This window comes from Bos indicus, chromosome 15, assembly GCF_029378745.1.
Source record: "Bos indicus isolate NIAB-ARS_2022 breed Sahiwal x Tharparkar chromosome 15, NIAB-ARS_B.indTharparkar_mat_pri_1.0, whole genome shotgun sequence".
NCBI classification, from domain to species: domain Eukaryota; kingdom Metazoa; phylum Chordata; class Mammalia; order Artiodactyla; family Bovidae; genus Bos; species Bos indicus.
This window is the reverse complement of record NC_091774.1, coordinates 81193673-81209768: the sequence shown is the minus strand read 5'-3', so window position 1 is coordinate 81209768 and position 16096 is coordinate 81193673. Positions and strand designations below refer to the sequence as shown.

General features: G+C 51.0%; 1 protein-coding gene across 3 annotated transcripts; it reads left to right on the top strand.

The window, feature by feature from the left end:
* The first annotated feature begins 6934 nt into the window (after nucleotides 1-6934).
* Nucleotides 6935-15580, top strand: LOC139176045 (proteoglycan 3-like). 3 transcript variants are annotated; one of them, XM_070804274.1, is made up of 6 exons: nucleotides 6935-7205; nucleotides 11936-12072; nucleotides 12509-12801; nucleotides 13283-13414; nucleotides 14545-14656; nucleotides 15417-15580. In XM_070804274.1, exons 2-6 carry the CDS (start codon nucleotides 12012-12014, stop codon nucleotides 15473-15475), a joined length of 657 nt encoding a protein of 218 aa, XP_070660375.1. In that variant the 5' UTR covers nucleotides 6935-7205; nucleotides 11936-12011; the 3' UTR covers nucleotides 15476-15580. The 3 variants fall into 3 exon arrangements, with proteins under 3 accessions (XP_070660375.1, XP_070660377.1, XP_070660376.1); XM_070804276.1 differs by lacking the exon at nucleotides 6935-7205 and adding an exon at nucleotides 8356-8537; XM_070804275.1 differs by lacking the exon at nucleotides 6935-7205 and adding an exon at nucleotides 8599-8882.
* Nucleotides 15581-16096: the final 516 nt, after the last annotated feature.

The window sequence follows — 16096 nt, the reverse complement described above, 5'->3', positions numbered from 1 at the left end:
ACTTCACGTTCCAGGATGTCTGGCTCTAGGTGAGTGATCGCACCATCGTGATTATCTGGGTCATGAAGATCTTTTTTGTATAGTTCTTCTGTGTATTCTTGCCATCTCTTCTGAATATCTTCTGCCTCTGTTAGGTCCATACCATTTCTGTCCTTTATTGTGCCCATCTTTGCATGAAATGTTCCCTTGGTATCTCTAATTTTCTTGAAGAGATCTCTAGTCTTTCCCTTTCTGTTTTTTTCCTCTATTTCTTTGCATTGATCACTTAAGAAGGCTTTCTTATCTCTTCTTGCTATTCTTTGGAACTTTGCATTCAGATGTTTATATCTTTCCTTTTCTCCTTTGCTTTTCGCTTCTCTTCTTTTCACAGCTATTTGTAAGGCCTCCCCAGACAGCCATTTTGCTTTTTTGCATTTCTTTTCCACAGGGATGGTCTTGATCCCTGTCTCCTGTACAATGTCACAAACCTCATTCCATAGTTCATCAGGCACTCTATCTATCAGATCTAGGCCCTTAAATCTATTTCTCACTTCCACTGTATAATCATAAGGGATTTGATTTAGGTCATACCTGAATGGTCTAGTGGTTTTCCCTACTTTCTTAAATTTAAGTCTGAATTTGGCAATAAGGAGTTCATGATCTGAGCCACAGTCAGCTCCTGGTCTTGTTTTTGCTGACTGTATAGAGCTTCTCCATCTTTGGCTGCAAAGAATTTAATCAGTCTGACTTCGGTGTTGACCATCTGGTGATGTCCATGTGTAGAGTCTTCTCTTGTGTTGTTGGAAGAGGGTGTTTGTTATGATCAGTGCATTTTCTTGGCAAAACTCTATTAGTCTTTGTCCTGCTTCATTCTGTACTCCAAGGCCAAATTTGCCTGTTACTCCAGGTGTTTCTTGACTTCTTACTTTTGCATTCCAGTCCCCTATAATGAAAAGGACATCTTTTTTGGGTGTTAGTTCTAAAAGGTCTTGTAGGTCTTCATAGAACCGTTCAACTTCAGCTTCTTCAGCGTTACTGGTTGGGGCATAGACTTGGATTACTGTGATATTGAATGGTTTGCCTTGGAAACGAACAGAGATCATTCTGTCGTTTTTGAGATTGTACTGCATTTCGGACTCTTTTGTTGACCATTATGGCTACTCCATTTCTTCTGAGGGATTCCTGCCCGCAGTAGTAGATATAATGGTCATCTGAGTTAAATTCACCCATTCCAGTCCATTTTAGTTCCCTGATTCCTAGAATGTCGACATTCACTCTTGCCATCTCTTGTTTGACCACTTCCAATTTGCCTTGATTCATGGACCTGACATTCCAGGTTCCTATGCAATATTGCTCTTTGCAGCATTGGACCTTGCTTCTATCACCAGTCACATCCACAGCTGGGTATTCTTTTTGCTTTGGCTCCATCCCTTCATTCTTTCTGGAGTTATTTCTCCACTGATCTCCAGTAGCATATCGGGCACCTACTGACCTGGGGAGTTCCTCTTTCAGTATCCTATTATTTTGCCTTTTCATACTGTTCATGGGGTTCTCAAGGCAAGAATACTGAAGTAGTTTGCCATTCCCTTCTCCAGCAGACCACATTCTGTCAGATCTCTCCACCATGACCCGCCCATCTTGGGTTGACCCACGGGCATGGCTTAGTTTCACTGAGTTAGACAAGGCAGTGATTTTGGAGCCCCCCCCAAATAAAGTCTGTCACTGTTTCCCCATCTATTTGCCATGACGTGATGGGACCAGATGCCATGATCTTCATTTTCTGAATGTTGAGCTTTAAGCCAACTTTTTCACTCTCCTCTTTCACTTTCATCAAGAGGCTATTTAGTTCTTCTTTGCTTTCTGCCATAAAGGTGGTGTCAACTCATAACTGAGATTATTGATATTTCTCCCGGCAATCTTGATTCCAGCTTGTGTTTCTTCCAGCCCAGCGTTTCTCGTGATGTACTCTGCATATAAGCTAAGTAAGCAGGGTGACAATATACAGCCTTGACGCACTCCTTTTCCTATTTGGAACACGTCTGTTGTTCCATGTCCAGTTCTAACTGTTGCTTCCTGACCTGCATACAAATTTCTCAAGAGGCAGGTCAGGTGGTCTGGTATTCCCATCTCTTGAAGAATCTTCCACAGTTTGTTGTGACCCACACAGTCAAAGGCTTTGGCATAGTTAATAAAGCAGAAGTAGATGCTTTTCTGGAACTCTCTTGCTTTTTTGATGATCCAGAGGATGTTGGCAATGTGATCTTTGGTTCCTCTGCCTTTTCTAGATCCACTTTGAACATTTGGAAGTTCACGGTTCTTGGAGAATTTTGAGCATTACTTTACTAGCGTGTGATATGAGTGCAATTGTGCGGTAGTTTGAGCATTCTTTGGCATTGCCTTTCTTTGGGATTGGAATGAAAACTGACCTTTTCTGGTCCTGTGGCCCCTGCTGAGTTTTCCAAACTTGCTGGAATATTGAGTGAAGCACTTTCCCAGCATCATTTTTTAGGATTTTTAAGAGCTCAACTGGAATTCTATCACCTCCACTAGCTTTGTTCGTAGTGATGCTTCCTAAGGTCCACTTGACTTCACATTCCAGGATGTCTGGCTCTAGGTGAGTGATCATACTATCATCATTATCTGGGTCATGATGATCTTTTTTGTACAGTTCTTCTGTGTATTCTTGCCACCTCTTCTTAACATCTTCTGCCTCTGTTAGGTCCATACAGTTTCTGTCCTTTATCGAGCCCATCTTTGCATGAAATGTTTCCTCAGTATCTCCAATTTTCTTGAAGAGATCTCTAGTCTTTCCCATTCTGTTGTTTTCCTCTATTTCTTTGCACTGATCACTGAGGAAAGGCTTCTTAGCTCTAGTTGCTATTCACTGGAACTCTGCATTCAAATAAGTATATCTTTCCTTTTCTCCTTTGCTTTTCACTTCCCTTCTTTTCACAGCTATTTGTAAGGCCTCCTCAGACAGACATTTTGCCTTTTTGCATTTCTTTTTCTTGGAGATGGTCTTGATCCCTGTCTCCTGTACAATGTCACGAACCTCCGTCCATAGTTCTTCAGGCACTCTATTTATCAGATCCAATCCCTTGATTCTATTTCCCACTTCCACTGTATAATCGTTAGGGATTTGATTTAGGTCATACCTGAATGGTGTAGTGGTTTTCCCTACTTTCTTCAATTTAAATCTGAATTTGGCAAAAGGAGTTCATGAACTGAACCACAGTCAGCTCCCAGTCTTGTTTTTGCTGAGTGTACAGAGCTTCTCCATCTTTGGCTGCAAAGAATATAGTTTTTGGCAAAACTCTATTAGCCTTTGTCCTGCTTCATTCTGTACTCCAAGGCCAAATTTGCCTGTTACTCCAGGTGTTTCTTGACTTCTTACTTTTGCATTCCAGTCGCCTATAATGAAAACGACATGTGTTTTGGGTGTTAGTTCTAGAAGGTCTTGAAGGTGTTCATAGAACCATTCAACTTCAGCTTCTTCAGCATTAGTTATCGGGACATAGACTTGGATTACTGTGATATTGAATGGTTTGACTTGGAAAGGAACAGAGATCATTCTGTCGTTTTTGAGATTGCATCCAAGTACTGCATTTGGGACTCTTTTGTTGACTATGATGGCTACTCCATTTCTTCTAATGAATTCTCGCCCACAGTAGTAGATATAATGGTCATCTGAGTAAATTCACCCATTCCAGTCCATTTTAGTTCACTGATTCCTAAAATGTCAATGTTCACTCTTGCCATCTTCTGTTTGACCACTTCCAATTTGCCTTGATTCATGGACCTAACATTCCAGGTTCCTATGCAATATTGCTCTTTATAGCATCGGACCTTCCTTCCATCAGCAGTCACATCTGCCACTGGTAGCACCTGCAAAGCACATGCCCAGTAATGGGGTGTCCTATGAAAACAATATGTGGGCCCCTTCCTCTCTCTCTAAGAAGGCCCCATGGACCCCACACTACAGTCTCCTTCAGAGTGATAACTTCTAGTCCTTTTTATGGAACACAGTAGGGTGGGGGGACATGATCTTTACAAGGCAGAAAGCTCTTGGGTGGGGCTAAGCAGAGAAGATCAGTGTCTGGAAGGAAAAGAAATCCATTTCAGGAAAGCACTTTTATTGCTGGGGGTGGGAGGGCCCAGGTGGAGGCTGCCCAGATGATCCACCTCAGTAGAAAGAGTGGAACAGGGGGCTGAGCCTCAGTGAGTGACTGCAGGGTGTCCTGTGAAGACACAGCAGGAAGGGCTCTCAGCCTCTTGTTCCCCTGACTCAGCCCCAGGAGGGTCTTTCCCTCCCCACCCCACACCGAGGTGGAGATGAGTCTAGAGACCCAGGAGGCCCCTCTCCGGAGGTCTGGCTCTTCCTAGCCCCTCCCCTCTAGGCTTGCTGTCGGTCACCCCTCTCCCACCTCCCCTCAGGTGCCCAGGGTCACACATGTAGCCGCTGCCCCAGGGATGGCCGGCTGCCCGGGACGCAAATTCCAGGCACTGATGGCAAGCTAGTGAAGGGTATCCAGTGACCCCTGAGGAGGCGAGAGGGAAGGAGAGGGGCTGCGGCTTGGGAAGGGAAGCAGGTAGGCAGCACTGGCCTGTCCGTGCCTGCTGCTGCTGCTGCCTGCCCGGCATCCCCCTTAAAGGGGGGCTGGACCATGCTGGACACCGGCTGGCCAGCTGAAATGGAGACCCATATCGATGGTCACCCTCACATTCTCTGTGTCCCAGGGACATATGCATCCCTCTGGCTCTAACAAGAGGAAGGCAGGCGTGGCCACCCCATCCTACGGATGAGGAGTCAGGCTCGTCTTCCTGCCCAGGTTGGACAGTCGGAGACCGAGTGGGACTTCCACACACATATCCTGATCCTAAATGTTTGGCAGGACTTCCCTGGTCCCGTCTCCGGTCTTCAAGTTGGACTCTCAACGCACTGTACTTGCATCTCCATGTCTGAGGGCATTTTCTCCCACAAACGGCTATTGCCTTAGTGTGCCTGGATAGTAACAAGTCCCTGGGAACAGTCCACAGCTCCCAGGAGTGAGTGTGTGAGAATTGCAGTCCTTTGCCCCCTCGAGTGGAATAATTCTGGGGCGTGTATTGGGCACCACTTCCCAGGGTTTCCCAGCAGGATCAACTTGCAGTTATCCACTGAGGAAGCTGGCTTTATCACACACAGTGTATTGGCTGCCTTCTCTTCCCCGTGTGAACCCTCCTCTGAGTTCCAGCACCTCCCAAATACTCTACTTGCTCAAATTCTGTTTCAGGGTCTGTATCTGGGGACTTAGCATAAGTCAAACTGCTATTAAAATATGTACAACTCTGTGTGAGGTCTCAGAATATGATAGGACACAGCTTCAGGAACATAAGGATGATTGCCATACAAGCACCAAGTGAAATTTGCTCAGTTGTGTTCAACTATTTTCGAGCCTATGGACTGAAGCCTGCCAGGCTCTTCTGTCCATAGAATTCTCCAGGCAAGAATACTGGAGTGGGTTGTCATTCTTTCTCCAGGGAACACAAAAGAATCTGCTATTTGTTTCTGCTTATTGTGCATCTGTAAAGCACCCCAGCCGTTGCGAGTGCAGGCACGTGTGCTAAGGCACTTCCGTCATACCCAACTCTCTGTGACCCCATGGACTGCAGCTGGTCAGGCTCCTCCATCCATGGGATTCTCTAGGCAGGAATGCTGGTCTGGGTTGACGTGCGCTCCTCCAGGGGATCTTCCCAACCCAGTGATTGAACTCATGTCTCTTACGTCACCTGCCTTTTCAGGTGGCTTAGTTACCACTCGTGCTCCCTGGGAAGCCCCTAGCTGTGGCAGGCACCTTCGAGGATGGCCTTGTGTGATCAGTAACTATTGTCCCTTCGACAGAACCAGGCTTAGAGAAGTGGTGACCTGGTTTGTGCCCCAGGCTGACCATCAGAATGTGACCCATGGAGGGATGCAAGGATCTCCAGAGCGTGGCCTTTCAGTGAGCAGGATTTCATGGCTGGAAGTGTTGGCTGCTTCCTGGACATGATCACAGGGGATACACATGGAGGGGAGGCAGGAGACCGTGCACTACCTTTTAAAAGAGTCATTTGCGTGTGGTTGTGCTGGTCTTCATCACTGCGCGCAGGCTCTCTCTGGTTGCAACAGTGAGGACTACCCTCTAGTTGCAGCTCAGGGCTCAGTTGCCCCTCGACACCTGGCATCTTCCCAGACCAGGGACTGGACCAGTGTCCCTTGCCTTGCAAGGCAGACTCGTAACCACTGGACCATCAGGGAAGCCCCGAGTCCTCTACTCTTGTGTTCCCCTTGGGGCACAGGATTCCAACCTCGCTGGGGCTGAGGGAGTCCCAGTCCGAGGTGAGGAAGTAGGGCGTCCTGAACCCTCTGCTGGGGGTGCGGTGAGAAAGTAAGGCGTCAATGCCGTGAAGCCCTTTTCTCCAGAACTGCTGAAATTCACAGAAGTATAGAAGGTCCAACGGTCTTAGAGGCAAAGGAAAAACCTCACTTAAAAATAATTTCATTTTTTATGTATTTGATTTGGCTGTGTTGGGTCTTCCTTGGAGCTCAAAGGCTTCTCTAGCTGTGGCCCTGAACTGTAGAACTCAGGCGCTCAGGAGCTCTGTCTCACAGGCTCTGTTCGTGGTAGCAAGTGGGATCTAATTCCCTGACCAGGGATAGAACCCCGGCCCCTGATTTGGGAGCTTGGAGTCTCAGCCAATGGATCACCAGGGAAGTCCCACCTCAGGGCCTTAAGCAAATCAAGAAGCTTAATGTTTTGAGTGTGGCCCTGATAGGAGAGGTACTTACCCAAGTTTGCAGAGTGAGGTGAAAAAGAAAGAAATCAAACCGAGGTCCGCTGTACCTGCTGTTGTCTAGATTTCCATGACGGCGGTTTTCCGACACAACTTACGGGTTCAGGCCTGTGCCGGTGCAGAGCTTTCGCTCCTGTCCTCGGGGATTTTGTGTTCTGGTGCGGGGAGGCGTTGCTTCTCTTTGTTCCAGAATTAATCATAAAGAGCAACAAAGTCCCTCGTTTATGAAGCATTAAATATGTGCTGGGCTCTGACTTTGTGCTCAGGGAGACTTCATCTCGTTCCTCACAAATCTCTTCTGTTGGCGGTGTGTTAGAGGCAGAGGTGTGACTTCTATCTCTGGGGGTTAAATCAACAAGGAGGCATTTGGGCTCCTGGAAAGATCCTGTGTCTTGACGTGGCTCCATCACAGGGTGAGTCTCCTCTGGGACAATTCCCCGCGCAGTCTACGATACAGTGCAGGCGACAGGCTGCATCTTACACATACTTAGATACATTTTAAATACAGTAGGAGCGCTGGCCTGATATCCCCACATGTGGGCTTCCTGTCACCCTCCCCTGCAAAACGATGCTAACTAAGCCCTGGGCAGTTCAGCTGGCGTCTTTACAGCAGAGTCCCTGGAGTTCCTTACATCATCCTGAACACAGAGCGGGCCCTCAGCTGCCGCGAGCCAGTGTGAGGAACTCCGCCTGTGGCAAAGGTCATGAGGAAGGAGGCTCAGCATACACAAAGGCGGGATCGAGCCTCAGGAGTCCCGCTGGAAATTCTCAAGCACCCACCCCCAAAACCAGAGTCTGCCTACTTTACTGCTTTGTGCTCTCACCTACACCTCTGACTTTACAGGGGGCTGTCCCCCACCACCTCTCTCTGAAAAAGAGTTAACTTACAGCTCCAGTTGGTAATGTTCCTGGGCGTGACAAGAGTGTTTCAACCTACAGACTCCTTTGGAAGTCCTCTAGCCTGCCTGAACAGGTTCTTCCGGCCACATTTGATTGTTCACAGCCTCCCAACCATGAGAGGCATGAGATGTTCTAAACTATCTAAATACAGATTCCTTTGAGCAGTTAAAAGATTGATTAGAAATTGTATTGGTGAAGGGTTTTTCACTTGTTGGGCCAATGTTTGCTGCTAAGTTTCCATATGCCTTACCTACTGTGTCCCTGGGAGTGTATTGATTAATATAATTGGTGTATAGGAATGTAAGGAGGAGCTTTAATGTTTGTAACCTTGGACCCCTGAGTTAATTCTCTTCTTGTTATAGCCCACCACACCTTTGCCCTATAGGAATGCAACTTTATCTAATGCTTTCGGAGGGTGGCGCCTGACTTTAGAATAATCACCTTTTGAGAAAAATAAGTTTTCTGAAGAAAGGGTCATAAAATGTTAACAGGCCTCCTGGCCAGAACATGATGTAAATCACCTAAACTTTTGCATATGATAAGTTTGAAAGCCTGGCTTCGATTAGGATCAAGGACTGCTGTCCTTGCATGACTCTACCCCTTCCCCCATTATCCTCTATGCACAACTTAAGGTATAAAAACTACTTTGGAATATAAAGTGCAGGCCTTGTTCACCGAAGCTTGGTCTCCTCATGTCGTTCTTTCTCTCACCTTCTGGCTGAATTCCCATCTGGACCGTGGAGGCTGGTCAAGCCTACTAATTGTGCCTGGGCTTCTAAGATCTGACCGGGGAGGCCTTAGTGTCTCCTCTCCTTCGGGAGAACGGGAGGACGCCTGCGGCCTATGTAGGTGATGAAATTCCTTGTCTTGGAACTTTATTAGCTTTCCATGTAAACCAAGTTATTCAGCCTCTTTTCTCTGCTGAATTTTCCTACTGAGCCTTCCTTATTCTATTACTCTTCATATCTCTAATTAATATTTAATTAAAGCTATTGTATCCAGTTCGCTGACCCTGTCCCTGCTTCGAATTCCCTGGATCCACTGGGGCTGGACCACAGCACTCAGCCAACTCTCGGTGTGTAGTAGTTGACCAGGGGGACAGTTGGGTCCTGGTTTCCTTACAAAGGCTACCCCGAGCCCACATGCCTGGCACTGTCCTCAGAGCGTTACTGGAGCAGATCTCATTAGAGGTAGGTGCTGTCATCAGCCTTGGTTTGTGGATGGGAATATTGAGACCCGAGTGGCTGACTCTGGAGTGGCGATTGCATTTTACAACACAGCACACTGCCCTCTGCGAGATGTGGGGCTGACGGACCTCACACAAGGGGCAGAGCTGAAACCCCTACGAACAGAGATGCACGCGGTAAGCTAGAGAGGTGGGGTTTCACGGATGCTGAAAAGGTAGGCGCCATTACCTAATGGGTAACAGTTGAGCGAATCAAAGACAGCAAGGTCATGGGAGTCACTCACTAGGCTCAGACATGCGTCTTCGACCTCGCCGTGTGGCCTTGGGCAAGTCACTTCCCCTCTCTGATGGATCTGTCGACTAGAATGGCAGTGCCTAAGGCCCTCAGGTGAACGTAAAGATTAAGAGGGTAGGATAAGGATACAAAAGCCTTACTGAAGCACAGCGTTGGGATGGTGTGGAGCTCCAGAAATGTTATGTCCAGACTTCCAGCCCCATGGTTAAGACTCTGAGCTTCCCCTGCAGGGCGCGTGGGACCGATCCTTGGTTGGGGAAGTAAGACTCTGCCTGCCTCGTGGCAAGGCCTAGAGAGCTGTTTCCAGTTTCACACTGGGCCACATCATCATGATGTCGAGGGGGCCCCTGAAGTCACTGGGATGTCTTTGCCCAGGGTCAGCCTAGGGGAGAGGCCGGAGAGAGGGATTGGATTCCAGGGACAGGAGGCCAAGGGTAGGCAGGCGGATAAGGAGCCGGAAGGCCTGTCTCTGACTTGTCGTGTGGTCTTGGGCAACTTATTTCAGCTCTCTGATAGGCTGTTTCCTAATATGTGAAACAGGGACGTTTACATGAAACAGCGCTTGAGAAGCGTATCATGGCTTTGGTTTGCAACACCAGCCGATGTTATTGGTCATCCCAACTGCTGTGTGAAATGGTGTCCCTGGCCTGGGCCCAGGACTGGCAGAATAATGGAGGAGTGCCTAGGCCTCCACTCCTCCTCCAAGGGAAGTCTCCAGCTTGAAATCTGAAGACCAGGTTTTCCCTCTCTGGAATTGACCAATTCCCCCCAAGCCCCAAGTCAGGTAGATAAGCTGAGGGTCGGGTCCGTTGGCCCCGGGAGATAACGGCTGAGACCGTTACTCTGCAATCAGCCCAGAAGTGACCTCTCAGACACTTCTCCATTTGCAGGGCCCCAGGGAGAGCAGAGCAGGGGCAGGCATCCAGGCCGGTCAACCTCTGGGCGCCCTCTCCCTGGTGACCTGAGCACTGGACGGCTGGGCAGGAGTGGAGGAACAATGATGCACTGTCCCGCGAGGGTACCCCAGAGGGAGGCCCCGCCCCAACGGGTCCACGGGCTCCGGGCCGGGACCTCTGGCAGAATCCAGCCTCAGCCCTTGCTGGCCTCTCCTTGGATTGCAGTGAATGTGGCTGGAACTTGACTGATGAATATCTTGACGTTTGTTCATCACGGTACTTTTGCAGTGATTCTGACTTTTAAGAAAGATTGCATGAAATGTTTATTTATCTTGACTACTGAATTCTTTAGTGTCCCCTTGAACTCTGCAACTGAGCTGAGTGCCTCATTTGCTGCCTCTTGTGCCGACCGAGGGGGCTGGTGGGTTAGAAGGGAAGCGTGGCCCACAGAGAATGGGAAGACTCAGTACGAAGGTCTCCACTCCAGCTGTTGCTTCCTTATGAGAATATCTGCCTCTAGGCTGGACAACAAGGCCTGAACTAGGTCAGTGAACTTGAGAGAGGCAGTTTTGCTTTCTTGAGGACATTTGGAAATGTGTGGAGACGTATCAGAGTGACTTAACGGTGCTGAACTTTCTACAAAACATAGGAGAACCCCTCCACCGACCCCCATCAAAGAATGATTTGACTCCCAACAATAATTGTGCAAAGGCTGAGAGCCTTGATCGAGAGCCACGGTATAAAGGAAAGAGCATGCGTTTTTCATCTTAAAGATGAGAAAGAGATGGAGAGAGAGGAGAGGGAGAAACAGGAAGAGAGTGAAGAAGGGAAAGAGGGGGAGAGACAGACACAGAGAGGGAGAGAAGGTTTTGAGCCTCAAAGGCTTAGTAATCCCAGCTCCCCCACTTCCCACACAACCTTGGCAAGTCACCTGCCCTCTCTGAATCTCAGTCATTCTTCACATCAGTGAAGTTGGGCTGATCGCACGTCCTCGTGGGACCGAGGTGAGGAAGGAGAGGATCCAGGGATGTGACGCACAGGAAGCGTGCACACACGGCCTAACAAGAGCTCAGGAGGGCCGAGCCTCCCTTACCTCCCCCTCCTCCCCCTGGTCTCCCTGCCCCCCGGATCCGCCATGGCATTTGCTGAAAAACTGACCCAGGGAAGGCTGCTTCTGGGACTGAAGAGGATTGTACAGACATCGACCCTTTAGAGGCACTGATAAAAATTCAGTCTGGACAGTAGTCACGGGGGCTTCTGGAGCCTACTAGGGTGTTGGGACATCTATGTCCAAACAGGAGGCAGGTCCCTGACGTCCCAACAGAGTGCAGGGCCCAAGGGTGGGAGGAGTGAGCCAACCTCTTATCAGCCCCACTGTCCAACCCCTGAGCCTGGGGCAATCCTCCTGGCCTCTTCCCATTTCCCCAAAGCCCAGTATAAGGGCAGCTTCTGTGTGCCAACAGCCAGAGGCTGAGAGCGGAGGCTTCAGACTCTCAGGAGGTAAGACTCCCTCGGCTTCCCCGGGAGGACAGGTCCAGGGCTGGGAAGAACCCGGGCTCTGTATGGGAACCAGCGGGGACTCCGGTCCTGTGCACCTTAATGACCCCTGTCCTCCCCCTTCTTCCCCAGTGTGTCTGACTCTGGCCCTGAAGGTGAGCACGCTTGTTCTTGCAGGAATGCTGGTCTGAGCTGAGCTCTGTCCCAGGGAGCAGTGATGTTCTCTCAGGAAAAGGACTTGGGCTGACAACTCCCTGTTCTTCCCCTGATTCTCCAGCTCGGGGTCTGTTCGCTGGGAGACAAGGAAGCTCTCTACTTTGCCCTTTAATCTACCAGTTGAGCAGACCCTGCCTCTCCACTGTGTTCCAGGCGCCGTGCAGACACAAGGGAAGACCCCAGGAGGGAACGTGGAGCTGTGTGTCTGTCATAAGACGACTGTAGGAACATGAAAGGCTGCCTGCTCCTGCTCCTTCTGCTGCTGGGGACAGTTTCTGCTCTCTATCTGGGTGAGTGCTCCCCTTCCCTTCTCATCCATCTTCCGCTCATCTTTCTTGCATCATTTTTTGTTCCGTTAGGTCCAGGGCCACAGCCCACTGTTCAGTTGCCCCAGCCCCTCTCTAGTTAGATTTCTCCTGGACCCAGAGCTGTGACCTGAACATTCCCCCAGGGCTCCTTTCCAAGGAAAAACACCCCTCTGTGAAGATGAGGGCTTCTCACATCTCTCACCTCCAAATTACCCGCACGTGGTGTCAGCTGGGATCAGGTTCTCATGCAACTGTGTGTGTGATGCAAGAATTCTGGCTCATCCAACCCCCAAGGGATCCTTCCCGTCTTTGGTTCCAGATGGGGTCCGTAGTAAGACTGGGTGGAGCCATCAGAGCTGTCCGTGGTCCTGGAGGAAGGTGGTACCTGGTCTGATGCTGGGGTATTTCTTTTTTCCAGAGAAGGATGTCCCCCATCTGGGTGATCTGGAGACACAGGCAGACCTGAGCCAGGACTCTGAAGGCTCAGGGGGGCAGGAAGGAGAGCTGGCCCTGAGTGGTGAGGTGCTTGAGTCGGGAAGAGAGGAGGCCGAGGACACCCACGATGATGAGGGGGCCTCAGACCCAGATGACTTAGATGAGGACGTGCAGTGCCCCAAGGAAGAGGAGACAGTGCAACTTCTGGGCAGTCCTGAGTGCAAGACCTGCCGCTACAGGCTGGTGGGGACCCCAAGGAGGTTTAAGAAAGCTCAGGTATATGGCAGCGAGGCTGCTACGGGGGACCTGGGATGGAGAGACGGGATTGGATTCAATGTTCTGTTTCCTGTTATTTAGACTAGTGGTTCTCTTAGCCTAATATGCATCAGAAAAGAAAGTGAAAGAAAGAAAGTAAAGTTGCTCAGTTGTGTTCGACACTTGCGACCCGATGGACTGTAGCCAACCAGGGTCTTCTGTGCATGGAATTTTCCAGGCAAGAGTACTGGAGTGGGTTGCCATTTCCTTCTGCAGGGGATCTTCCCAACCCAGGGATCAAACCCAAGTCTCCCGCATTGCAGGCGGATTGTTTACCAGCTGAGCCACCAGGGAAGCCCAAAGAAAGGCACAAGAGATGGGATTCAGGGGGAGCAGTAGATACCTGATTTCTGATTTGCAAATGGATGTGGGGTCTGTCCTGGAGACTCAGGAACTTAACATGAAAACAGTGAATTTTCTCTCCCACCTGTTCTCTCTGCAGAGAGTCTGCAGGAAGTGCTACCGAGGCAACCTCGCCTCCATCCACAACTTTAATGTCAACCTTATCATCCATCGCTTGAGCACAACGACCAACTACGGACAGGTCTGGATCGGAGGCTTCATCAGAGGTCGGGTAAGTGAGGGGCCAGTGTCCAGGGAGAGGAAGCTCTTTCTTTCTGTCCTTTATAAAAAGGTTGGTTTAATACTGGGAAGTCAATCCCCTATCTTTTAAAAGCCTTTTTCTTGTATTCATATTTGCCCGCACACGGGCTTTCTCTAGGTGTGGTTGGGGCACCCTCTGGCTGTGGGGCATGGGTTTCTTATTGAGGTGGCTTTGCTTGTTGGGGTGCACAGAATCGAGAGCCCCACTCAGCAGTGGGAGCACAAGTGGGTGCTCTGCGACACGTGGGGTCTTCCAGGATCAGGCATCAAACCCACGGCCCCTGCAAGGGCAGGCAGCTTCTTCACTGCTGGACCACCAGGGAAGGCCCGGGGCTCGGGCGTTTCTGAGTGCCTCAAGGCACCACCTGCCCCCACCGAGCCTCATCCTGGCCCAGGAGGCTGGCTTGTGCTGATGTAGGAGACGTGATGACTGAGCGCTTCTCCTCCTCACCCGTGTTCAGTGGCTTCACGCTTGCAGCTTGAAATCTGCCCTGGTGGGTGCGTTTGCACAGAGAAATGGACAGTTATCATAAACAGGGTTCTTTCTTTCGTCTGCCTCACACTCTCCACCAGAGCTGGCTGTGAAATGTCTACCAGCCCGTCACTGGAGTCAGGAGACAAGAGTTCACACCCAGCTTGGTCCCTTAGTGGCTGAATGCCTGCCTCCGTATTTCGGTGTCCTCATCTCTGAGGGGGTCCTTCCCTCAGAGTGACCCTGGGGGCTGTGCCTGAGTAAGTGCTCTCAGCTGTGGTCCCGGGACCAGAGTATCAGCATCACCCGGTAGCTTGTTGACATACAGGATCCTGGGCCGCACCCCAGACGTCCTGGATCAGAATCCACATTTCCACCAGATCGCCAGGAGATGTGTCTGCTCAGTGAAGTTTGAGAAGCCTGCTCTGCGTGAGAGCTGGAAGCGATGTTTGCTCTTCCGTGTCATTACCTGTAAACCGTTGGGGGTGGGTCTGTACGGTGGGGTCCTATCCAGGTGACACAGTGAGAGGAGATTATAGACGTCCAGGAGGGATGCTCAGGGGACTTAGGAGCCCCAGCACCTGTCTTCCTGGACCTCCGCCCTCTGACCCAGCCTCTCTCTTCTGTAGTTACGGTGCAGGAGATTTTTCTGGACTGATGGGAGTTACTGGAATTTTGCATTCTGGGCTGCAGGACAACCTAGGTTTGGGAGAGGCCGTTGTGTGGCCCTGTGCACCAGAGGTGAGGGGGCCAGGCGCCTGGGCAAGGTGGTGGTGGGGGGGTGGACCCACACACAGGCCCCTGTGAGCTGCACAGACATGCCTCCCCTCACACAGCCTCCCCCACTGGAGAACCCCACCCTGTGTGTGAGCCGGGCTGAGGTGCAGGGATCCTCAGAGCCAAGGTGAGGGGTCCTGGACGGGCTGGGGGCTCTGTGTCCTCCAGACTCAGCGAGGCTCCCTCCCTTCCTCCGACGGGATGGTGACAAGGAGAGAGTGTGGGACAGACAGGAGGGACACTCGATAATCTGAAGTGTGGCCGAGGGACACGGGAAAGATGTGGGAACTAGGGCCAGCTGACAGATGACTCCCCAGCTCCCAACAGCAGGGCTGCCCGACGTGCGGGAGTTTAGAACAGGGGCGAAGACCACACGGGCTGCTCAGATGGCCGAGGTCCACATCTGGCTCCATTCACTGCTTGTCTGCTGAGATCAGGGCAGGTTATCACTCCCCTGAGCCTCAGTTTTCCCATCTGTGAAGTGGGAGTGCTGGCAGCCCTGACCTCCTGGCATCACTGTGAGGATGGAAGGACAGTCCATAGGAAGCCCTTAGCACACTGTCTCTGCAAGAGAAGAGATCAGTGATCGTGGCTAGCTGGGACATGGGGAGACACACGGCCCTCGGCTTGGCCGGCAAAGGTCAGCTGAGAGGTGCCTGGCCGGGCACTGGGGGACACAGGCCACACTCAGGTGGACTGACAGCACTGTGCTCTCTGCCTGCAGCGGGTAACTGGCGACGAGCTTCATGCAAAAGGCGGCTGCCCTTCGTCTGCTCCTACTAAGCTGGAGGTGGGAGACCCTGCCCCCCACCCCCTTGCCTGCCCGCTTCACCCTCGGCCCTCTTGCCCCGAAGCCTCCCCGGTTCATAAAGCCACGTTCTCACAGCATCTCCTGACTGTTGTCTCTTTGCTGCGCACTTTGGAGGAGTCCTCTGGCTGGAGAATCCTGGAAGCCCTTGTTCTGGCTTTGCGGGCAGGGCAGGGGGACTTTGAGAAGTAACAGCTGGAGTGGGACTCCTGCCGGCGGGGCGGGAGCGGGTGGCACTGGGGCGTTTCTCTGCAGTGGCCCCTGGTGGCAGCAGCGACTGGGCGGGGGTCCTGCTCCTGAAGGCCCCCCCAGGGTCTGGGGGAGGATGCCCCTGTTGAGGAGCCCTATTTGTTTGGATTCAATAAGGCCTGTGGTTTAGGGGCAGAATGGCGGCTTTCCAAAATGCAGGGGTTGTGTCAGATTTGAGAACTGGGAGGAGCCATGAGGTCGTGCCTGGGGCCCCCACGTGATAGGGCAAGGAGAAAGGGTCTCTCAGGGCGCCTGGCTTTTCCAGCCCTGAGCTGTTTTCACCTCGGAGACTGGCCCCTGTTTTCCATTCTCCCACCTGCCTGCTGCTGTTCAGGTGCTCAGTCATG